Source organism: Pongo pygmaeus, chromosome 8, assembly GCF_028885625.2.
Source record: "Pongo pygmaeus isolate AG05252 chromosome 8, NHGRI_mPonPyg2-v2.0_pri, whole genome shotgun sequence".
NCBI classification, from domain to species: Eukaryota; Metazoa; Chordata; class Mammalia; order Primates; family Hominidae; genus Pongo; species Pongo pygmaeus.
In genome coordinates, this window is record NC_072381.2 from 19544446 (window position 1) to 19569174 (window position 24729).

General features: G+C 36.5%; 1 protein-coding gene across 1 annotated transcript in view; it reads left to right on the forward strand.

The window, feature by feature from the left end:
• The window catches only part of MALRD1 (MAM and LDL receptor class A domain containing 1), a 679682-nt gene that overhangs the window by 382792 nt on the left and 272161 nt on the right, over nt 1–24729 (forward strand). The window contains exon 29 of the mRNA XM_054503207.1: nt 19939–20122. Within this exon, the coding sequence (XP_054359182.1) occupies nt 19939–20122 (184 nt within the window). The remainder of the gene's footprint in view (nt 1–19938; nt 20123–24729) is intronic.

The following is a 24729-nucleotide window of genomic DNA, read 5'->3' on the forward strand; positions in this document are numbered from 1 at the left end:
TATGAGTCATTCTGAATATAACTTTGTCAGAGCAATGAGCACCATTGGCTATTGTCTGTTATAGACAATGCTTACTCTTTTTTGTGTTATGTAAGATTGAGAACAATGATAGTAGGCCTCAGGAAAATCACCTATATAAATGAAACAATTCACTGTTTAGGAAAAACACACTTGTGCAATTTAGTTATGCAATTTAAACTAATTAAGATTATTTTTTACCTATATCAGAGAAAGAATCTGAAATCTAATAGTTGGATAGGGAAGTTTTGAGTCAACTTTTAGCCAGTGGTTACGGTTCCATGAAATGCCTTAATTCATTCAGTTGAAATTAATTGATTAAACAAATATTTATTTAGTGCCTTCACAATGCTCTGTTTTAGGCATGGGAAATCCAGAAATGAATGAAGTGGAGAAAGGGCTTGTCCTCATGAATCTTAAATTGTGATGGGAAGACAGACAATGAACAACTATGATTTTGAAAAGAGAAGTGAAAGGTGCTATAAAAAAATAAGTTGATTCAACATGAATAAGAATGGAGCCCATTGTGAAATCTCTGAAAAGGCTTCTCCAAAGTGATATTTGAAGAGAAAAAGCCAATCACTAAATATTGCTTTTCTGCAATTCCAACGATTGCATTCCTGATATGTTTTCTCTTTCTCCCACAAACTTGCAATATCCAAAGGCTGTTGTGAACATTTCAAAGAGAAAACTGAATAACTTTGGATGCTTTATAATAAACACATTTTAAAATTACATTCTTTACATTCCATGCACTCTCAGTATCTGTTACATAATACACTTGTAGTGCCTCTGCACACATATATGTATATGTAGATACAGTTATTCCACTTGCAGTTATTTATTGAACACTTTTTATGTGCAGGACACTGTGTTAGGTACTCCTTATCAGATTTTCTCTATCCTTATATTATTTTTATCTAATCAAAGAGACATATTTATCAGGTTATCATACCAGGGAAAACTGTATGTAAGTGTAGTAAGTTCTAAGAAGGAGAAGTATATCCTGCTCTCAGAGTGTATGGCAGGGAGGCATGCCTTTGTTGAGGGGGTCAGTGAAGTCTCCCATGAGGACGTGATTCCGCTGAAATGTGTAGAAATTAAGGAGTTTGAAATGGGGAAAGACAAAGAGTATTTCCTATAAATGTCCTGAGATGGGAGGGATCTTGGAAGACTCTTTGAAAGGGAATGTGTGACTGGAGCAGGAGTGAGGAGAAGCATGATAGGAAATGAAGCTGGGCAGAGGGCCTCTGAGCCCTTTTAACACGACAGCCTCTTAGTGTCATATTTTGGTATTGATTTCATAAGATCACTTGATAAGTCAAATTTTGGTCAGCAGTCATGTCAGTTAGATGGCTTATTGGACATGCTTTAGGACATTGTGAAAAGTTTTTAACTCCATTAACTATTTTGAAGATCTAGAGGCAGCTGTCAGATGTTGCTTTATTAACTTCCACTCATGATCATAGCAGAAAATGACCATTTGAACATGGAGAAAAAAAAATGAACACCTGTGTGGAGAGTAGAAAGGCTCAGTGAGAGTCATGCATGGGAACTGTGACCACTGCGTAGATAGACACGGGGCAAATAATGGCCAGGGTGAGAATGTGGTTTCTATTTCCATAGGAAGACCCTTGAAGGACCTTTGCCAGCAGTTATATGGCAAACACACACACACGCGCGCGCACACACACACACAGGGATATTTATATCATATTTGTGTGTTTGTGTGAATGAAAGAGAAACTAAACTTTCTATCATATATAATATAAATGAGTTTATGGTTCTGTAATTGGAAACCCTGAAAAACAGAGAAAGACTGGTATGGTAAAAACGAAAATGATTACTAAATATGTTTTCTACCTCTTCAGCTCCTTTGATCTTCATGATTTGCATTTAAATTCCTCCTTCACCTTTGAGTCGCGTATTGGCCCAAATCTTTAAAGAAAAGTGTCAGTAAATAAATATTTCAGATTTAAAGAACACTATTCTAGTAAAGAATGGGAGGACATTCTGTCTGTTTAAAACGATTTTATAAAATGTGTGTCTAAAATTACACCTGTCTACCCAATGTGTATATTGATCTAACCTTCATAATTGTTATCTCAGGGAAGAAAATTTCCTATAAATGTAAGAGCCACTGATACAGGTGTTTCTACAAGAACAATAGTTGTTTGCAAGATATTTCTGTAGACAAGATTTTATGTAAATTTAAAATAGTCTACACTGATTTCATTTTATTTTTAAAAATTCAAAATATAATTAACATATGTATAAACTTTAAACATTTCAAAATGTTTGCAGTTTAAAGAATATAACTTTTCTATTCATTTTTTTCCAAATTTTTAATATTTTAAATGATTTAAATAATTATATATATTAATCTAGATTCAGATATTATTCTACATTCAAGCCACTCCTTTGCATTTTTTTAAAGATATTTAAAAATATTTTATTGTAACTATGGAGGATTTTAATACCAGAAAACCATCTATGTAGCTTGAAATATTTTTATGTTCTAGTCTTTTTCTGAGGCAAAAGATAAAACTAGACCTTCATGGCAGTGATTAGGGCCACACACGTGTAAAATAATTTTTCTGTTGCTGTTGATTAGATTCAAAATGATTCCTATATGGTCCTGAATCTTTTTATTTATTATTTGCATGCTCTGCCTTAAGCATAGCTTAAGGTTTAATTGATAAAATATGAAAAAAATTAACAAAATAAGTATTGGACATACCAGACACAAAAAGAAAGTTTTATTTAATTAAAATATTGAAAGTTATGCTCTATTATATTAAAAATGAATAAAGATCAGACAGTTCTTACAGTTATTAATTGTTCTGACTTTGTCAGATTCAATTTGATAAATTCTCATTACATGTGGGAATTATACAAAAATATACATAATGTATTTTATAATATATATTTTATTTTATAATATCCTATTTATATATAGAGAGAGCAGCTTTCAGCTTTTAAAAATTTATTTAATTAACTGCCTTATTTTAGAACAGTTTCAGATTTAGGTAATTATTGCAAAGATAGCACAGGGAGTTCCTATATACCTCGCACTCATTTTCCCCTGTTATTAACATCTTACATTAGGATAGTACATTTGTCACAATTAATGAACCAGTATTGTCCGCTATTAGTAACTGAGTCCATACCTTATCCGGATTTCCTTGGTTTTTGACTAATGTCATTTTCTGTTGTAGTACTCAGGCCTTCCTAGCCTCCTCTTGGTTGTGACAGTTTCCCAGTCTTTTCTTGTTTTTGGTGATCATGACAGTTTTAAGGCATACTGATCAGGTATTTTTTAGAAAGTCCATTAATTGGTATTTAATCTGATGCTTTTTTTTTAATGAATAGATTGGGGTAATATGTTGGAGAATAAGACCACAGAAGTCCCATTGTTATCACATCATGTCAAGAGTCCGTAGTATCAAAATGCAAGGTCATGGTTGATAGTAAATTTAATCACCAGACTTGATAAAGTTGTCAAGTTCCTTCCCATATCCCTGGAAAGTTGCTGTCCCTTATGCCCTTATTGTACTTTTCAGAAGAAATCCACTGTGTGCAGCCCACGCTCAAAGAGTGAGAAATCATGGTCCACCTCCGTAAGGGTGGAGGATCTATGTAAATCATTTGGAATTCTTTAGCATGGGATGTTTATCTATTCTCACATTTATTTCTTTATTCAACCATTTATTTATATTAGTATGGGCTCGTTCATATTTATCTTGTAATGTGGGTTATAATTCAATAGTACTCTATTTGTTTTGTTGCTCAAGTTGTTCCAGCTTTGGGCACTGGGAACTCTCAGCACCTGTATCACCTGATGTATCCCCGTTATTGTGGGAATTTATTTATTTAACCACTTTCTGACTTCAGCCCTACAAGATGTCCCAGGCTCTTGTAGATTGCAAGACCAAGTCCTAGAATCAGCCATTTCTCCAAAGACCACTGGTTCTTTTATTGGAGAATAATACTAGAAGCGACAACTGAGCGCTGTGTTGCTTGCTGGGCCTCTCAGCTGACAGAGCTAAGAGACCTGAGTCTATGTACAGATCCGTGAATATACACATATCTATAAATATTTGTATATGCAATCATCTGTATCTAAATTGATCTAAATACAATTTTATATTATTTCCAACTACAGTCTATTACCACAGGGATCATTCCAGTCTTCTCCATTAGCTTAACTGTAATCTTTCACTCCAACAGTGAGAAACCTGATTTCTATATAACATTTCATTAAAATGGTTCCATCCCCTAACCATTTAATTAATCATTTAATTTTTGTAGATGTGGATAGTGCTTTCAGAATTGTAGACCTATACCCCTGTAGGAAACAGCTTTAGTAAGCAGAGTACAGTGCTTATGTGCAGTTCCTTTTCCCTTTAGTTTTACAGACTCCATCTCATTTCCCCATTTTCCTAGGTCAATATCTTATTTCCACTCATCCCTCTATGAGGTTGTTTCATACATTTGTAATACATTTGCATTGATTGGTCAGATTCTGCGTTTCTTCCTGGCATACTTCAAAACTCCTAAATAATCTTTTTAAATGGCTTACTTTTAATGGCATAACATGCTGTTAAGTTGTATGAGTTTTGACAAATGCTTAGTATCTTGAGTTTCCCATTACCACATTATACAGAAGAGTGTCACTGCTCTAAAGAAATCCCCTGTTCCTCACCTATTCAGTTATCTTCCCATACTACTGGACCACTGACAGTCACTGATAGCTTTATCAAATCCTATACTTTTGGGTTTTCTAGAATATTATGACAATTACATTTAGGAGGAGTATTTGAGGGGGAATATAATGATTCTTCAAACACTGAACGTGCAATGAATATTAGCAAAATGAGTGTGATTTTTTTGTAGACAGGATTCTGTAGCAGAAGAAAATGACAAACACCCCAAAAGGACAAGGCCACAATACAGAGCTTAAATCTTTGTAGTTAACAGATAAATGATATGATGGCTTGGGTATTGGTCCTAAGATCACATGTTTTGTTTCTTTGTTCTTTGTTTTATTTTGTTTCTTCTTTTTATTTATTTATATTTTCTTTGTTTTTGTTTGTTTGTTCCACTGCTTTGTATATTTAATGTTTCAGTTGAGAGGGCCCTGATACAGATATGATTTTCTTTCTTTGTAAGTAAATAACTTCCAGTTTCTGGAAGCTTGTGACATTTTCTCTTAAACTTGGAGTTTAGAAATGTCACCAGGACGTGTTTCAATCTTAACATTTTGAATTATTCTTCAGCCCAGAAATTGTCTTTTATTATTATTATTTTTTCTCCTCAACCTATTTTCCTCTGGAACTCACGTTTGGATCTAGATTTCCTGAATCCATTCACATTGCTTGTCTTTTCACTCACAATATTCATTTTTCTCATTTTGCTTAATAGTGTTAATAATAAATATTGTTTGAATATAATATCAACAACTAATGTTATATGCTAATGCTAGCTGCTGATAAGGGCTGAGCTTAGTTTTAGACCTGGCAGTCTACCTTCAGAGCCTAGAGGCCCATTGATACAGTAATACATGCTGTATTTTGAGATCACCTCACTTATTTCAGATCACATATTTGGCTTCTAGAAATCTCAATTCTATTATTCATTTAAGCTTTTTTTCTGAAATAATTTTGTCTTAATAGACCCAGTTCTTTACATCCTCAAATTGCCCCATTCCAAGTCCTTCCTTACAATTTTTGGTAGTTTCTTTTTGAGAACGTGTCTTTCTCTGCTATTAAATATGCCTTGATAGAAGTCCCTGATGTGAGTTTTAGATTTTTTTATTTTAAATTGCGGTAATATCTATTCAAGAGCTCTTTTCATCTTGAAAAACTGAAATTCTGTACCCATTACACTCTAACTCTTCTTTCTTCCCTCCCCCAACCCTTAAAAACCACCATCTCACTTTCTGTCTCTGTGTTTCTTTTTTTACTCTAGGTGTCTTATATAGGTGGAATCATAGAGTATTTGTCTTTTCATCACTACCCTACTCTGCACAATAGAAATATAAATATGTCCTCAAATATAAAAATGTCCTCAAAGTACATGCATGTTGTAGCATTTGTCAGAATTGGCTTTCTTTTTAAGGCTGAATAATATTCCATTTTATATATATACCACATTACATAATGGATTATATATACCACATATCCATTCATTCATGGATACACATGTAGATTGCTTCCAAATTTTGCTTTTGCAAATAATGTTGTTATTAACATGGGTTTACAACTATATCTCTTCAAGTCTCTGCCTTCAATTACTTACCCAGAAGCATAATTGCTGGGTCACATAGTAATTCTATTTTTTGTTTTCTATAGAACCTCCATACTGTTTTCTACAGTGACTGTACCATTCTACATTCTTACCAACATGCACAAGTGTTCCAGTTTCTTCGCCTCTTCACCAACACTTGTTATTTTGTTTTATAGTAGCCATCTCAGTGGGTGTGAAATAGACTTGGTGTGATTTTGATGGTTTACTTTAGTGTTCATACAAGCTATTGGGTTCTACTGAGTGGTGAGTGACTTTTTTTCTTGTGCCCACCAGACCCCATGGCTCAGACAGACAAGACTTCTTTGTAGATTGCAGCGTGAATAATGTTCAGTAAAAACGTTTTCCACAGGATCTATCCCAGGCTCTTCTGAACTCAATGCCTGCAGCATGGGTACCGTTCATCCAAGATTCACTGGCAACCAATGCTTTTTCTTGAATCAACTGGCTGTTTACTATCATAGTTATGTGTCTCCATCAGGGAACTAGGAGCATGATGAGGTCATGGATATGTTTACAAGATGCTAATTTCCTCAAAATTCTCACAGATAATACTTGAAAACTACCCATCTGTTGCATTTTAATTTGTAATTGTTTTTAAAAATTACAATTTTAATTAAAATTTAATTTAAAAATTACATAAAACAGCCATTATTATGTTCATTGTTAAACATGGTTCTGAAAGATTAAGGCAATGTACAAATAAAGTTAAAAGCGAGAAGAAGCTGGGCATGGTGGCTCTTGCCTGCAATTCCGGCACTTTGGAAGGCCAAGGCAGGAGGATAGCTTGAGCCCAGTAGTTTAAAACCAGCCTGGGCAACATAGTAAGGCCTGGTCTCCGCACGAAAATAAATTTTAAAACTATTCACTGATTGTAGTGGCGCATCCCTGCAGTCCTGACAGTGGGAGGCTGAGGCAGGAGGTTCATTTGTGCCTGGGAGATCAGAGGCTGTAGTGAGCTAGAGTCACACCACTGCACTCTAGGCTGGGCGACAAAGCAAGACCCTGTCTCAAAAAAAAGAGGGGGATAAATATTAGCAAGGAGTAAATAAAACCGATGCAGTAACAAGACAATATAATTAAAAGTCAAAGTATTTAGAGTACAGTACATTAGCTATACAACTATAGTAATTAGCTAAAAATATAGTTTCCTTTCTTTATTTTAATGTATTTAGTGTGTGTATACATAGATATAAATAATAAGTATATAATATGTATACTATTGTTTTGAATGTGTCATATTTTTCACTTTGTATTGTATGTATTTTATTTTACCTTTTATCCCCCTTCCCCACTCCATTTCCCTTTTACTACATAGGCAACTTTTCTAATGTATATTCTTTGGTTGAATATGTCTTATAATATGTGTGCTGTTACTTCGAGTGTGTCAAAACTTACATATTCTTTATTACATTTTCCCCTTCTTTCTACATCTTAAAGATCCATCTTGGCTTTGATGTATACATCCAGTCCATTGCTTCTCCCTGCTGTGAAACATTTCCTGGGGCATACTCATCACACTTTAGGTATCCATCCTACCACTGTCTGATTGCCAACAAGTCTGAGCATCTCTCTTCATGCTTGTTGAACTGTTGTCTCCTGTAAAATGTTTAAAAAGATCTCTTTCATATTTTTCTGTTTTACTGTCATTTTCGCATTGACTTGGGGAGAGTTCTGTTTGTATACTAGTTTTTAGTCTGTAGTCTATGTTTCAGTTTGTATTATGATAAGGCTTATTGCTATTCTGTTTCATATTTTTTCAAGTTTTGCATTTTATTTTTGTTCTTATGAGGGTTTTTACCTATAGCTTAAAACCCATTCTTTTTTTTTAAATTATACTTTAAGTTCTAGGGTACATGTGCACAACATGCAGGTTTGTTACATATGTATACATGTGTCATGCTGGTGTGCTACACCTATTAACTCATCATTTACATTAGGTATTTCTCCTAATACTATGCCTCCCCACCCACAACCCCAAACAGGCCCCGATGTGTGATGTTCCCCACCCTGTGTCCAAGTGTTCTCATTGTTCAGTTCCCACTTATGAGTGAGAACATGCGGTGTTTGGTTTTCTGTTCTTGCAATAGTTTGCTCAGAATGATGGTTTCCAGCTTCATCCATGTCCCTACAAAGGACATGAACTCATCCTTTTTTATGGTTGCATAGTATTCCATGGTGTATATGTGCCACATTTTCTTAATCCAGTCTATCATTGATGGACATTTGGGTTGGTTCCAAATCTTTGCTATTGTGAATAGTGCAGCAATAAACATACGTGTGCATGTGTCTTTATAGCAGCATGATTTATAATTCTGTGGATATATACCCAGTAATGGGATTTCTGGGTCAAATGGTATTTCTAGTTCTAGATCCTTGAGGAATCACCACACTGTCTTCCACAATGGTAGAACTAGTTTACAGTCCCACCAACAGTGTAAAAGTGTTCCTGTTTCTCCACATCCTGTCCAGCACCTGTTGTTTCCTGACTTTTTAATGATCACCATTCTAACTGGTGTGAGATGGTATCTCATTGTGGTTTTGATTTGCATTTCTCTGATGGCCAGTGATGATGAGCATTTTTTCATGTGTCTTTTGGCTGCATAAATGTCTTCTTTTGAAAAGTGTGTGTTCATATCCTTTGCCCACTTTCTGATGGGTGGTTTGATTTTTTCTTGGAAATTTAAGTTCTTTGTAGATTCTGGATATTTGTCCTTTGTAAGATGGGTAGATTGTAAAAATTTTCTCCCATTCTGTAGGTTGCCTGTTCACTCTGATGGTAGTTTCTTTTCCTGTGCAGAAGTTCTTTAGTTTAATTAGATCCCATTTGTCAATTTTGGCTTTTGTTGCCATTGCTTTTGGTGTTTTAGTCATGAAGTCCTTTCCCATGCCTATGTCCTGAATGGTATTGCCTAGGTTTTCTTCTAGGGTTTTTATGGTTTTAGGTCTAACATGTAAGTCTTTAATCCACCTTGAATTAATTTTTGTATAAGGTGTAAGGAAGGTATCCAGTTTCAGCTTTCTACATATGGCTAGCCAGTTTTCCCAGCACCATTTATTAAATAGGGAATCCTTTCCCCATTTCTTTTTTTTGTCAGGTTTGTCAAAGATCAGATGGTTGTAGATGCGCGGCATTATTTCTGAGGGCTCTGTTCTGTTCCATTGGTCTATATCTCTTTTTTGGTACCAGTACCATGCTATTTGGGTTACAGTAGCCTTGTAGTATAGTTTGAAGTCAGGTAGCATGATGCCTCCAGCTTTGTTCTTTTGGCTTAGGATTGTCTTGAAAATGCAGGCTCTTTTTTGTTTCCATATGAACTTTGAAGTAGTTTTTTCCAATTCTGTGAAGAAAGTCATTGGTAGCTTGATGGGGATGGCATTGAATCTATAAATAACCTTGGGCAGTATGGCCATTTTCACAATATTGATTCTTCCTACCCATGAGCATGGAATGTTCTTCCATTTGTTTGTATCCTCTTTTATTTCATTGAGCATTGGTTTGTAGTTCTCCTTGCAGAGTTCCTTCACATCCCTTGTAAGTTGGATTCCTAGGTATTTTATTCTCTTTGGAGCAATTGTGAATGGGAGTTCACTCATGATTTGGCTGTTAGTCTGTTATTGGTGTATAGGAATGCTTGTGATTTTTGCACATTTATTTTGTATACTGAGATTTTGCTGAAGCTGCTTATCAGCTTAAGGAAATTTGGGGCTGAGATGGTAGAGTTTTCTAAATATACAATCATGTCATCTGCAAACAGGGACAATATAGGAGTGGTGAGAGAAGGCATCCCTGTCTTGTGCCAGTTTTCAAAGGGAATGCTTCCAGTTTTTGCTCATTCAGTATGATATTAGCTGTGGGTTTGTCATAAATAGCTCTTATTGTTTTGAGATATGTCCCAGCAATACCTAATTTACTGAGAGTTTTTAGCAGGAAGTGCTGTTGAATTTTGTCAAAGGCCTTTTTTGCATCTATTGAGATAATCGTTTGGTTTTTGTCTTTGGTTCTGTTTATATGCTGGATTACATTTATTGATTTGCATATGTTGAACCAGCCTTGCATCCCAGGGATGAAGCCCACTTTATCACAGTGGATAAGCTTTTTGATGTGTTGCTGGATTCGGTTTGCCAGTATTTTATTGAGGATTTTTGCACTGAGGTTCATCAGGGATATTGGTCTAAAATTCTCTTTTTTTGTTGTGTCTCTGCCAGGCTTTGGTATGAGGATGATGCTGGCCTCATAAAATGAGTTAGGGAGGATTCCCTCTTTTTCTACTGATTGGAATAGTTTCAGAAGGAATAGTACCAGCTCCTCTTTGTACTTGTGGTAGAATTTGGCTGGGAATCCATCTCATCCTGGACTTTTTTTGGTTGGTAGGCTATTAATTATTGCCTCAATTTCAGAGCCTGATAATGACCTATTCAGGGATTCAACTTCTTCCTGGTTTAGTCTTGGGAGGGTGTATGTGTCTAGGAATTTATCTATTTCTGGTAGATTTTCTAGTTTATTTGCATAGAGGTGTTTATAGTATTCTCTGATGGTAGTTTGTATTTCTGTGGGATTGGTGGTGATATCCCCTTTATCATTTTTTATTGCGTCTATTTGATTCTTCTCTCTTTTCTACTTTATTAGTCTTGCTAGCAGTCTATCAACTTTGTTGATCTTTTCTAAAAACCAGCCCCTGGATTCATTGATTTTTTGCAGGGTTTTTTTGTGTTTCTATCTCCTTCAGTTCTGCTCTGATCTTAGTTATTTCTTGCCTTCTGCTAGCTTTTGAGTGTGATTACTCTTGCTCCTCTAGTTCTTTTAATTGCGATGTTAGAGTGTCAATTTTAGATCTTTCCTGTTTTCTCTTGTGGGCATTTAGTGCTATAAATTTCCCTCTACACACTGCTTTAAATGTGTCCCAGAGATTCTGGTATGTGGTGTCTTTGCTCTCATTGGTTTCAAGGGCATCTTTATTTCTGCCTTCATTTCGTTATGTACTCAGTAGTCATTCAGGAGCAGGTTGTTCAGTTTCCATGTAGTTGAGCGGTTTTGATCCTGAGTTCTAATTTGATTGCATTGTGGTCTGAGAAACAGTTTGTTATCATTTCTGTTCTTTTACATTTGCTGAGGAGTGCTTTATTTCCAACTGTGTGGTCAATTTTGTAATAAGTGTGATGCGGTGCTGAGAAGAATGTATATTCTGTTGATCTGGGGTGGAGAGTTCTGTAGATGTCTATTAGGTCCACTTGGTGCACAGCTAAGTTCAAGTCCTGGATATCCTTGTTAACTTTCTGTTTCGTTGATCTGTCTAACGTTGACAGTGGGGTGTTATTATTGTGTGGGAGTCTAAGTCTCTTTGTAGGTCTCTAAGGACTTGCTTTATGAATCTGGGTGCTCCTGTATTGGGTGCATATATATTTAGGATAGTTAGCTCTTCTTGTTGAATTGATCCCTTTATCATTATGTAATGGCCTTCCTTGTCTCTTTGAATCTTTGTTGGTTTAAAGTCTGTTTTATCAGAGACTAGGATTGCAACCCCTGCTTTTTTTTGTTTTCCATTTGCTTGATAGATCTTCCTCCATCCCTTTATTTTGAGCCTATGTGTGTCTCTGCATGTGAGATGGGTCTCCTGAATACAGCACACTAATGGGTCTTGACTCTTGATCCAATTTGCCAGTCTGTGTCTTTTAGTTGAAACATTAAGCCCATTTACAATTAAGGTTAATATTGTTAGTGTGAATTTTATCCTGTCATTATGATGTTAGCTGGTTATTTTGCTCGTTAGTTGATGCAGTTTCTTTCTAGCATCCATGGTCTTTACAATTTGGCATGTTTTTGCAGTGGCTGGTACCAGTCGTTCTTTCCATGTTTAGTGCCTCCTTCAGGAGCTCTTGTAAGGCAGGCTTGTTGGTGACAAAATCTCTCAGCATTTGCTTGTCTGTAAAGAATTTTATTTCTCCTTCACTTATGAAGCTTAGTTTGGCTGGATATGAAATTCTGGGTTGAAAATTCTTTTCTTTAAGAATGTTGAATATTGGCCCCCACTCTCTTCTGGCTTGTAGAGTTTCTGCCAAAAGATCCATTGTTAATCTGATGGGCATCCCTTTTGTGGGTAACCCGACCTTTCTCTCTGGCTGCCCTTAACATTTTTTCCTTTATTTCAACTTTGGTGTATCTGACAATTATGTGTCTTGGAGCTGCTCTTCTCAAGGAGTATCTTTGTGGCATTCTCTGTATTTCCTGAATTTGAATGTTGGCCTGCCTTGCTAGGTTGGGGAAGTTCTGGATAATGTCCTGCAGAGTGTTTTCCAACTTGGTTCCATTCTCCCCGTCACTTTCAGGTACACCAATCAGACTTAGATTTGGTCTTTTCATGTAGTCCCATATTTCTTGGAAGCTTTGTTCATTTCTTTTTACTCTTTTCTCTCTAACCTTGTCTTCTTGCCTCATCTCATTCATTTGATCTTCAATCACTGATACCCTTTCTTCCAGTTGATTGAATCAGCTACTGAAGCTTGTACATGTATCACGTAGCTCTCGGGCCATGATTTTCAGCTCCATCAGGTCATTTAAGGTCTTCTCTATACTGTTTATTCTAGTTAGCCATTCATCTAATCCTTTTTCAAGGTTTTTAGCTTCTTTTCCATGGGTTCGAACATCCTCCTTTAGCTCGGAGAAGTTTGTTATTACCAATCATCTGAAGCCGACTTCTGTCAACTCATCAAAGTCATTCTCTGTCCAGCTTTGTTCTGTTGCTGGCGAGGAGCTGCGTTCCTTTGGAGGAGAAGAGGCACTCTGATTTTTAGAATTTTCAGCTTTTCTGCTCTGGTTTCTCCCCATCTTTGTGGTTTTATCTACCTTTGGTCTTTGATGATGGTGACATACAGATGGGGTTTTGGTGTGGATGTCCTTTCTGTTTGTTAGTTTTCCTTCTAACAGTCAGGACCCTCAGCTGCAGGTTTGCTGGAGGTCTACTCCAGACCCCGTTTGCCTGGGTATCACCAGCGGAGTCTGCAGAACAGCAACTACTACAGAATGGCAAATGGTGCTGCCTGATCCTTCCTCTGGAAGCTTCATCTCAGAGGGGCACCCACCTGTGTGAGGTGTCAGTCGGCCCCTACTGGGAGGTGTCTCCCACTTAGGCTACTTGGGCTCAGGGACCCACTTGAGGAGGCAGTCTGTTCGTTCTCAGATCTCAAACTCTGTGCTGGGAGAACCACTACTCTGTTCAAAGCTGTCAGACAGGGAAGTTTAAGTCTGCAGAAGTTTCTGCTGCCTTTTGTTCAGCTATGCCCTGCCCTCAGAGGTGGAGTCTACAGAGGCAGGCAGGCCACCTTGAGCTGCTGTGGGCTCCACCCAGTTCGAGCTTCCTGGTCACTTTGTTTACCTACTCAAGCCTCAGCAGTGGTGGACGCCCCTCCCTCAGCCTTGCTGCTGCCTTGCAGTTCAATCTTAGACTGGTGTGCTAGCCATGAGCGAGCCTCTGTGGGCGTGGGACCCTCTGAGCCAGGCACGGGATATAATCTCCTGGTGTGCCGTTTGCTAAGACCATTGGAAAAGTGCAGTATTAGCGTGGGAGTGTCCTGATTTTCCAGGTACCGTCTGTCATGGCTTCCCTTGGCTAGGAAATGGAATTCCCCAATCCCTTGTGGTTCCCAGGTGAGGCGATGCCCTGCCCTGCTTCAGCTCACACTGTGTGGGCTGCACCCACTGTCCAACAAGCCCTAGTGAGATGAACCCGGTACCTCAGTTGGAAATGCAGAAAAATACATTCTTATATTTATTTACCCTTATGAAATACTAAAAAGTCTGGAAATAGATAAAGATGTCAGTTGGAAAAAAGAGAGGTATTATTTAAATGGTTTAAAAAAATGGCTAGTTATTTGGGAAAAATTTGTATATTCACTTCAAACATATGAAATGGAACTTCCAAGGAGATCTATCTATTAATATGTTTGTACATTTTGAAGTAGTTCTGTCTTTTTAGTGTTTCTTATTGCCTTTCTTTGCACAGCCCATAAAGGAAAGACTGGCATAAAGTATGAAGACAAACACACTATAAAATAAATATGCAATTTGTAAGACAAAAGGTCCATGCATATACTCTATGTGAGGAATCAATTCAAAATTTGGAAAAAGATTAAATTATAAGAAGGAAATAATTCTTCAATATCTCTATCCATTTTTGTATTAATGTCTATTTTTTCCTATTATTAATGTGGTTAATCACTTTTCAAATGCTTATTTCCTCTGGGTATTGAGATTAAAATCTATATATATACAAGGGAAAAGTCCCTCAGCAGTGGCAAAGTTATGAGTTGGGAGTGAGCAATTTCTCACTTTCACACTTTAGAATGAGTTTAAATCAGGATATTAAGTAAATAGGTGAAGTAACAACATATGTGGAATAAAAATTTGGGAATTGACTACATAATCACTTTTTAAGAAGTTTCTCTGTTAGGAACACACACACACACACACACACACACACACACACACAGAGCACGAGCAAGAGTGAGAGCACTTTTATAGTAGTTTATTTTTATGACTTTTTCTCCTGTATTAAATTATTACATCTCCAGATAGGCTCCATGTCTTTTCACCTTTTTGTCCCTGGCATCTAACATAGTACCTGGCACTGTGTGAGCACAAAAAGTTTGCTGAATAAAGGAATGAATGAATGGATAAAGAAATAAACCTCCATTGCACATTAAGATGAGTATTTTTGTTAATTATAGGGATAACATTTGATGTTATGAAACAACAGCTAATATATTAGAATGATGTCTTGTAGTACATCATTATTAGGTTGATCCATGGTTGGTTTGCAAAATAATTTACCCTCATTTTTTTTCTAACACATAAAATGGCAGTGAATACGTAGTCTCTTTTTTTACTAGAAGACCAGTTGTAAGATTTAAGAAATGGTTTGTATTTTTTGATTAGCGTGATCGTATTCTCTTCTTTGATGGTATTTGTTGAAAATTCTTTGGGGATTTGGCATAGCTAATCAGTGGCTTTATAAACTGCAGAGGCCGATAAATAGGAAAAGTTAGTAAACTGAATTAAGTTTGTAAATCAAGACAGGCTTTTATCAATATCCAGCCTCTAATATTGCTAGGAGTCAGATAGACCACCCTTTCATTTAATTTTTAATTTAATTAACCATCCCTTTGATTTCAAATCACTAAGACATCAGAGTCAAAGACTAACCTTGAGAAGAACTTACCTTCTTTACTCATCAAAAAGATACGAAATTCCATTAATTAGGTGTGAATTCTCCACCCCTTTCAATACAGAAGTTACATGAATCTGTGGGTGTCAGATTGTTGTTGTTTTGATAAGGATGTTAATGATCTATCTATAAACTGTTAGTTGTTTTGCAAAGTTAATTTTAGATTATCGTGTGCATAGTTGTGCTCTGTGTAACCATGCAGAGGAAGAACCACTTGATCAAACATCTTCATCTACCTCAGCAGAACAAGGCGTCAGACATATTTATTAGCATTAGTTCCCTGAAAACATGAAGTTATGAATGTCTAGCTCCTTGGTATACCCTCTTCAGACATTCCTTTTTTTTTCCTCTTTAGCTTTTATTCTTTAAATTATGTATAAATTACACATTTCATACCTATATGCTATAAATCTATTGGAACATTTTGCTTCACTTCTGTATGTCATTTGCCTAAATCTTCTTTAGTCTACTGTTTTGATTACAAGCTTCAGAGACAAAGTTTTTCTTGTGAATCATCATGAAAATACGATGTGTCTTGGAGTTGCTCTTCTCGAGGAGTATCTTTGTGGTGTTCTCTGTATTTCCTGAATCTGAATGTTGGCCTGCCTTGCTAGATTGGGGAAGTTCTCCTGGATAACATCCTGCAGAGTGTTTTCCAACTTGGTTCCATTCTCCCCGTCACTTTCAGGTACACCAATCAGACGTAGATTTGGTCTTTTCACATAGTCCCACATTTCTTGGAGGCTTTGTTCATTTCTTTTTATTCTTTTTTCTCTAAACTTCCCTTCTCGCTTCATTTCATTCATTTCATCTTCCATCACTGATACCCTTTCTTCCAGTTGGTCGCATCGGCTCCTGAGGCTTCTGCATTCTTCAAGTAGTTCTCAAGCCTTGGCTTTCAGCTCCATCAGCTCCTTTAAGCACTTCTCTGTATTGGTTATTCTGGTTATACATTCGTCTAAAGTTTTTTCAAAGTTTTCAATTTCTTTGCCTTTGGTTTGAATTTCCTCCTGTAGCTCGGAGTAGTATGATCGTCTGAAGCCTTCTTCTCTCAACTCGTCAAAATCATTCTCCATCCAGCTTTGTTCCGTTGCTGGTGAGAAACTGCGTTCCTTTGGAGGAGGAGAGGCGCTCTGCTTTTAGAGTTTCCAGTTTTTCTGCTCTGTTTTTTCCTCATCTTTGTGGTTTTATCTATTTTTGGTCTTTGATGATGGTGTTGTACAGATGGGTTTTTGGTGTGGATGTCCTTTCTGTTTGTTAGTTTTCCTTGTAACAGACAAGACCCTCAGCTGCAGGTCTGTTGGAGTTTGCTAGAGGTCCACTCCAGACCCTGTTTGCCTGGGTATCAGCAGTGGTGTCTGCAGAACCACGGATTTTCATGATCTGCGAATGCTGCTGTCTGATCGTTCCTCTGGAAGTTTTGTCTCAGAGGAGTACCCGGCTGTGTGAGGTGTCAGTCTGCCCCTACTAGGGGGTGCCTCCCAGTTAGTGACAGGCAACCTACAAAATGGGAGAAAATTTTCGCAACCTACTCATCTGACAAAGGGCTAATATCCAGAATCTACAAAGAACTCAAACAAATTTTCAAGAAAAAAACAAACAACCCCATCAAAAAGTGGGCGAAGGATATGAACAGACACTTTTCAAAAGAAGACATTTATGCAGCCAAAAGACACATGAAAAAATGCTCATCATCACTGGCCATCAGAGAAATGCAAATCAAAACCACAATGAGATACCATCTCACACCAGTTAGAATGGCAATCATTAAAAAGTCAGGAAACAACAGGCACTGGACAGGATGTGGAGAAATAGGAACACTTTTACACTGTTGGTGGGACTGTAAACTAGTTCAACCATTGTGGAAGTCAGTGTGGCGATTCCTCAGGGATCTAGAACTAGAAATACGATTTGACCCAGCCATCCCATTACTGGGTATATACCCAAAGGACTATAAATCATGCTGCTATAAAGACACATGCACACATATGTTTATTGCAGCACTATTCACAATAGCAAAGACTTGGAACCAAGCCAAATGTCCAACAATGATAGACTGGATTAAGAAAATGTGGCACATATACACCATGGAATACTATGCAACCATAAAAAAATTATGAGTTCATGTCCTTTGTAGGGACATGGATGAAATTGGAAATCAACATTCTCAGTAAACTATCGCAAGGACAAAAAACCAAACACCGCATATTCTCACTCATAGATGGGAATTGAACAATGAGAACACATGGACACAGGAAGGGGAACATCACACTCTGGGGACTGATGTGGGGTGGGGGGAGAGGGGAGGGATAGCATTAGGAGATATACCTAATGCTAAATGGTGAGTTAATGGGTGCAGCACACCAGCATGGCACATGTATACATATGTAACTAACCTGCACATTGTGCACATGTACCCTAAAACTTAAAGTATAATAATAATAAAAAAAAAAAAGAAAATACGATGACCCAGGAACAAGGAATATTAACTGGGAGCTAACAAACATAATAGTGTGTATATATGTATATTTTTTTCTTTGCCAAATATCCATCATTATGATTTGTTAAATCATCTAGTTCCCAGACAGGGCTAGACCTAGAATGCCAAAGAACAGTGTATACAATCTAAGCCTCGTCCTGTGCTCAACTGGTTAATATGCTGTTTTAATGAAGTTGTCATTTTTATTCGGTCATTGGGATTATATGTCATTTTATGTCATGTTACCTTATACTGGGACTGTTCATATATTAGAATATTGAATTACTAGTTAACCAACCTCAGGTATTCATGTTTATATAAGATTTTTAGAAAATTAATTTTTTCTTTTCAATTAAAAAATTTTATTTAAAAATAATTATAGTTGTTATTTAATAATTACATTATAACAGAATTTATGAAAATCAAAATAATATGATTATATAATAATATAATTTTTGGAATCTGACTGCTGTTAAAATTATCACTTTTCCTCCACACTCAATTCACTTCATAAATCCTTTATTACATCCTTCAGGGATAAGTGATTTCTCCAACATGTTTCTCCTTTTCTCTTTTCCTATGTCAGTGATTTAAGCTTTTTGTAAGAAGCTACACCTTGAATAATTACACAGCATGAATAGAAGTTTGGATAGCTAATGATATCTGGAACTAGAATCCCAGGGCCTCAGTAAATCGTTCAGTTTTCATCAAATATAAATAATTTGTGTAAATGCAAGGAAAGGTAGATTTTACTGAGTAGGGCAATTTGTTTTATTTTAGTTTAGTTTATTTATTTATTTATTTTGAGGTAGAGTCTCACTCTGTTGCCAGGCTGGAGTGCAGTGGCGTGATCTCAGCTCACTGCAACCTCTGCCTCCTGGGTTCAAGCAATTCTCCTGCCTCAGCCTCCCAAGTAGCTGGGACTACTGGTGCACGCCACCATGCCCAGCTAACGTTTGTATTTTTAGGAGAGACGGGGTTTTACCATGTTGGCCAAGATGGTCTCAATCTCTTGACCTCGTGATCCGAGTAGAGCAATTTATAATAATGGTGTCTCTAAAAATTCCAAAATAAGTGTATTGCTAATTCTGCTAGTTTTTATTTTGGGAAATACTTTAGTAGATTAATATGCCTCTGTTTCGGTGAGATAAACTATGTCATAGTTATCATCAGAGATATGTTGAAGTCAAATAAAATATAGATGAAAATCTCTAAAAATTTTTTTGAGGGAAGCAAGAATTGCAATTTGGGGCATATATACAGACCAGGTGGTCTTCAGTATATCTGAAGAACAAAGGGAAGATTGGAGGTTTTATAAAAGAGAAATGTAAAAATAATTATTTGGTACTATGCTTAGTACCTGGTCGATAAAATAATCTGTACATCAAACCTCCAAGACAGGAGTTTGCCTGTATAGCAAACCTGCTCAGGTACCCCTGAAACTAAAATAAAAGTTTTTCAGGGGGAAAAAAAAAATAAATGTTCCATACTGTTGTGAAAGAAAGTTCATTGGCACTAGTAAAGTTGTGCAGAGCTGGAAAGCTCTAACTGGTGCATGATGGGTAAAACTAGTTTTAGAGTCTCAGCAGATTGTTTCAGTATCTGTCAGATACAACTAGTTTCAGGTTACAATTGTCAGTTTCAGGAGCCAGGTTTGTAGAGAATTATATTTTTGGAGCAGTGTTACGTGCCCTGAATGCTTTCCCCGACCCCTGACCTCTTGACTGTGTTTGAGTTGGGTTTGATGAGAATGACTCAGTTTGTAAGATCAGCTTTCACAGATTCAGTGCTTCTTTGTTTTTTCAGTTTTTATTGGTCAAATGCTTTTGAGATAAATAACTGGGTTTTGCCCCATACTACGTCATCTTCTTTTGTGTTTGATTATTTCCCTCATACAAACTTCTTTACTTTCAGACAGAGAAAGGACTATCAAAAGTATGGCAAGAAAGTAAGCAGAACCCTGGTAATCATTGGCAAAACGCTGACATCCTGCTAGGAAAGTTAAGGAATTTTGAAGTCATATTTCAAGGTATCAGAACAAGGGACCTGGGAGGAGGAGCTGCAATTGATGATATTGAATTTAAAAACTGCACAACTGGTAAGTTTCCAGAAAGCACTTCCATTTGGTAACACATGTGTAATCTAGCCATTTCATTTTTGTTACATATGTTTAAAATGCTTTACTGTTATGTATTTTGTACACATACACAAATCAATGGAAAGGTATAATTTTATAATTATGAACTTAAAACTATATGTTAAGAGATAATACCTATCTTAGTCTGTTTGGGTTGCTGTTACAAAATGCCATAAGCTGGGTAGCATATAAACAACAGAAATTTTTTCCTTGTGGTTCTGGAGGCTGCGAAGTCCAAGATCAAGACAGGCAGATTTGGTATCTGGTGAAGGCTCATTTCCTGGTTAATATACGGCACCTTCTTGCTGTGTCTTCACTTGGTGGAGTCCAAGTGGAGCCCTTATAAAATGAGCTCCCTTGGGCCTATTTTATAAGGGCACTAATCCCATTCATGAGGGCAGAGCCCTCATGACCTAGTCATCTTCCTGAAGACCCCATCTGTGGACACTGTCACCTTTGGGTTTAGGATTTCAACATAGGAATGAAGGGAGGAGAATAAACAGTTAGGCCGTAGCAATATCTTCTTCATTTTTCAATTGCACAAGTAACTCCCCTCTTCCTTCCATACCATCCACTTTCTAACATGAATATTTTTTCCCTTCTGAATTTGTTTTTCAACACAATTTTAAATGTGAGCCTAATATTTACATGTATTTACCTAATTTAAACTAATTATAAATGAACCAGTAAAAACAGGTTAAAAATGTGGTAGTTAGTGCATCTATAAGAAATAAATTCAATCAGGCAAAATTCAAGCAGAAATTGAGCTGAGAGCTGTGCTTTGGAGATTTGAAGATGCTACTCCAGCCTGTGAACAGTAACTTGAAAAAAAAAGTACTGCCACTTACCACGTTTCTAAATGAGAAGTATAACTACACTTCGATTCTCTTTACAAAACTACCCAGAAAATGTCAAAAATAATTATAAATACATTTGTACAATTTCACAGTTTGCAAGGTTCTTTCAGAGGAATTATTCCATTTGGTTTCCAAAATAATCCTGTGTGAGATATACTGCCAATGAAAGATATGCCTTCTGTGGTTTTCTATACTGATTCACTTGGCAGTAAGCCTCTGCGACTAAAAGAGCTAAACCTGAATGCTATTTAATTTTATTGTTGCTCTCATATTAAAATATCATTTCACTGAGGCAGTTCAAAAATGTGACTTTGGTTTTTTCGTAGTGTTAGAGCATCTGCTCTTTTTATGAGCGGTACTGTTTCAAAAGATTCTGCTTAGAAATACATTCTTTAAACTTTGAATTCCCTCTCCTCCAACCTATGTTTCCAGAAAAGGTGGTTGTTACTCAGCCACCTTATGTTATATAAAATCAGAAATTATGTGTTTCATACCATGTAAGGAGCATGTAGCTCCAGGTATCTATGTCATGCAGGTGACAGGATTTGGGCTTCAAGATGCTGGGGAGAGGGTGTCTTAATGAAAGAAGATGAGGTTTTGCACATGTATTTGTGTAAAGGGAATCTTAGATGTGAGAATATGCTTCTTGAACTCTCTCCTAGTAACTTTCCAAGTAATATGTTGAAATTCTATTATGGTTAGTAACTCAATCTAGAAATGATTCTGGCAACTTGAAAAGGAAAAATTCTTCAAAACTTTCTCTAAGATTTTATAAAGAAAGAAGCTTTATTCAATAAGAGAAATTCCTTTCCTCTCAAGGGAAGCAGAATGATTCCTAGATGGGTTGATTCAGGACGGAAGGAAACTGAGAGTTATTATTCTAGCTTTGCTAGTTTCATGTGGAAGTCTGCACTCTTTCTTCCCTTTTTTGTAATAGAGTTCTGTGAGAGTTTACGTGATTACAATTAATTTTGTTCAATTGAAGCCAACACTTGGCTTACTAAGTTATACTTTAATATCTTACATTTAGTGATCAACTGCTTTTAGGCCTATAGTTCTTTCTTTTTCATCAAGTAAAGAGGCATCATGTTGTCAATTATAGTTGAATATAGTAAATTACACATTTAATGCATTTTCAGAAAAAGTAGCCATTGGTTTTTAACAGCCCAGCCATCTACAATTAACAAGGATTTTCAAATTGTTTTTCAGTTAAGATAAAAAAAATGAAAAAATTATGAGAAAGTTTGAAAGACTATGAATGGAACTAAACAACATTCTTTTTAATCATCTTAGTGTTTAGCTTTATGCCGGTGAAATATCAGGGCTGTGTAACATGGGTGATCAGAAGGAGCTTAGAGTGTAAGTTACACTAAGTTGCTTTCTGCAGTTGCCACTTTAGAAGATGAGAATGGTATTTAACAAAACACGTCAAAGTCAGAAAGGCACTTTATCATAGTGGTTAAGAACAAGGAGCCTTGAGTCAAACTATGTGGGCATGGCATCTGGCTGTGTCATCTGGCTCAGGTAAGTTTCTTCATTTCGCTTTGCGTCAGTTTCCTCATCAATAAAATTGAGAAGATGAAAGTAGTATTTTCATTGTAGGTTTACATGAATATTAAATATGTTAATATATGTGAAGTTCTTTGAATAGTCTTGGCACATAGAAAAATTAATGTTACATTTTATTATTACAGTGATCATCATTATTAGTAACATGCCATATTCTCAAATGGTGCTTTATTGCCCTGTATTAGGAAACCAACTTCAGATCATAAACTACCAGGTCACCACACAATTTATCATGAAGTTGTTGATGTTCTGCATGTGAAATAACTTAAAAAATGACTGAATGTTTATTTCTGTCACATTTTACTAATCACAAAAAATCCCCACATATTGTATGCTACCATTTATATGAAAGGTACAGAACAGACAAATGTATAGAGACAGAGAGGAGGTGAGTGGTTACTTAGGTGTGAGGGAATGGGGAAAGGGGAATGGCTGCTAATTGATATTGGGTTTCTTCATGGAGTGATAAAAATATTCTAATGTTGTTTATAGTGATCATTGTACAACTTCATAAACATATTAGAAACATTAAATGTTATGTGGCTAAACTTAATGGCATGTAAATTATAAATCACTAAAACTTTTTAAATGAAAGGAATGACTAACCTGGGCAACATAGCGAAACTCCCATCCCTATAAAAATTTTAGGCCGGGCACTGTGGCTCATTCCTGCAATCCAGCACTTTGGGAGGTTGAGGCAGGTGGATTAATTAAGGCCAGGAGTTCGAGACTAGCCTGGCCAACATGGTGAAACTCCAACTCTACTAAAAATAGAAAAATTAGCTGGGTGTTGTGGCACATGCTTGTAATCCCAGCTACTCAGCAGGCTGAGGCATGAGAATTGCCTGAACCAGGGAGGCAGAGGTTTGCAGTGAGCCAAGATCGTGCCACTGCATTCCAGCTAAGGTGATGGAGCAAGACTCCGTCTGAAAAAAAAAAATTGAAAATTAAAACATAAGCCAGGCATTGTGGCTTGTGCCTGTAGTCCCAGCTACTCAGGAGGCTGAGGCAGGAGAATTGCAAGAGGCTAAGCCCAGGAGCTGGAGGTTTCAATGAGCCACTGCACTCCAGCCTGGGTAACAGTCAGACCCTGTCTCAAAGAAAAAAGATCAAGAATTCTGGAAAGATGACGATAGTAGTGGCATAACAGCTTTTGGATTTTCTTAAGTCCTCACACAAAACAGTCAGAGAACCTAATTAGCAAAGTCAGCAAGTCATGAAAAACATATGCAACAAAATTAAATGAAAATACATCCTTACAAAATCCAAAAATACAAACGAATAGGACAAACCACAAACAGTTACAAGACTTGTGTATTATTTATTTCTATAAGGGGGAAGGCAGGAAAATCACAAAAAGAGTCAACAGGTATTCACTGGAAAATGCAGCCAGGTTTGAGAATGGCAACTAACAGTGGACAGGTTTTCTGACTTGGAGAATGAATGGGTCCAACTTATCTGTGATGAGGTCTGTGGGGCTGGAACAATTTGAACTCTCAAAATTGATCCAACAGGATTCCCTTCTATAACAACAGCCCACATTCAAAAACCATACAATTAAAAAACAAAGATGCCAATAAAAACACTCCTGGGAGTGGAATCAAATTGAACAGTCTAGGGACAGTTGAAGACAAGAAAAGATTCGCTTCAAAGTGTGAGAGAGAACGTTAGCTAGGAAATGTCAAAAAGCAATCACCATATTTTTATAGATTTATATAGATTTTATAGACTTATGTACTCTTTTCGGATTTTGACCCTAATCATATTAATTTAATCATATTCTTTTAGAGCCTCAGGTTCCTTATCCACAAAACAACAGGATCATAATAGGTAGTCTCTGCGATTTCCCTACAATTATCTGATAAAACTCTGGAATTTATGCATATGTTTTTAAATTTCAGAATCATTGAGAGCAAATTTTAAATTGGTTGTGAGTAGAAATGAGGAAAGGTGGATTATACATACGATATATATATATAATTATATGATACATACATATAAATTATATATATCTATATATAATGGCAATACAAATATTCCTGGACTTATGATGGTGTTATATATGGATAAACCCATATAAGTTGAAAATGCATTCCATATCCAATAAACCCATTATAAAGTCAAAAAATTGTAAGTCAAATC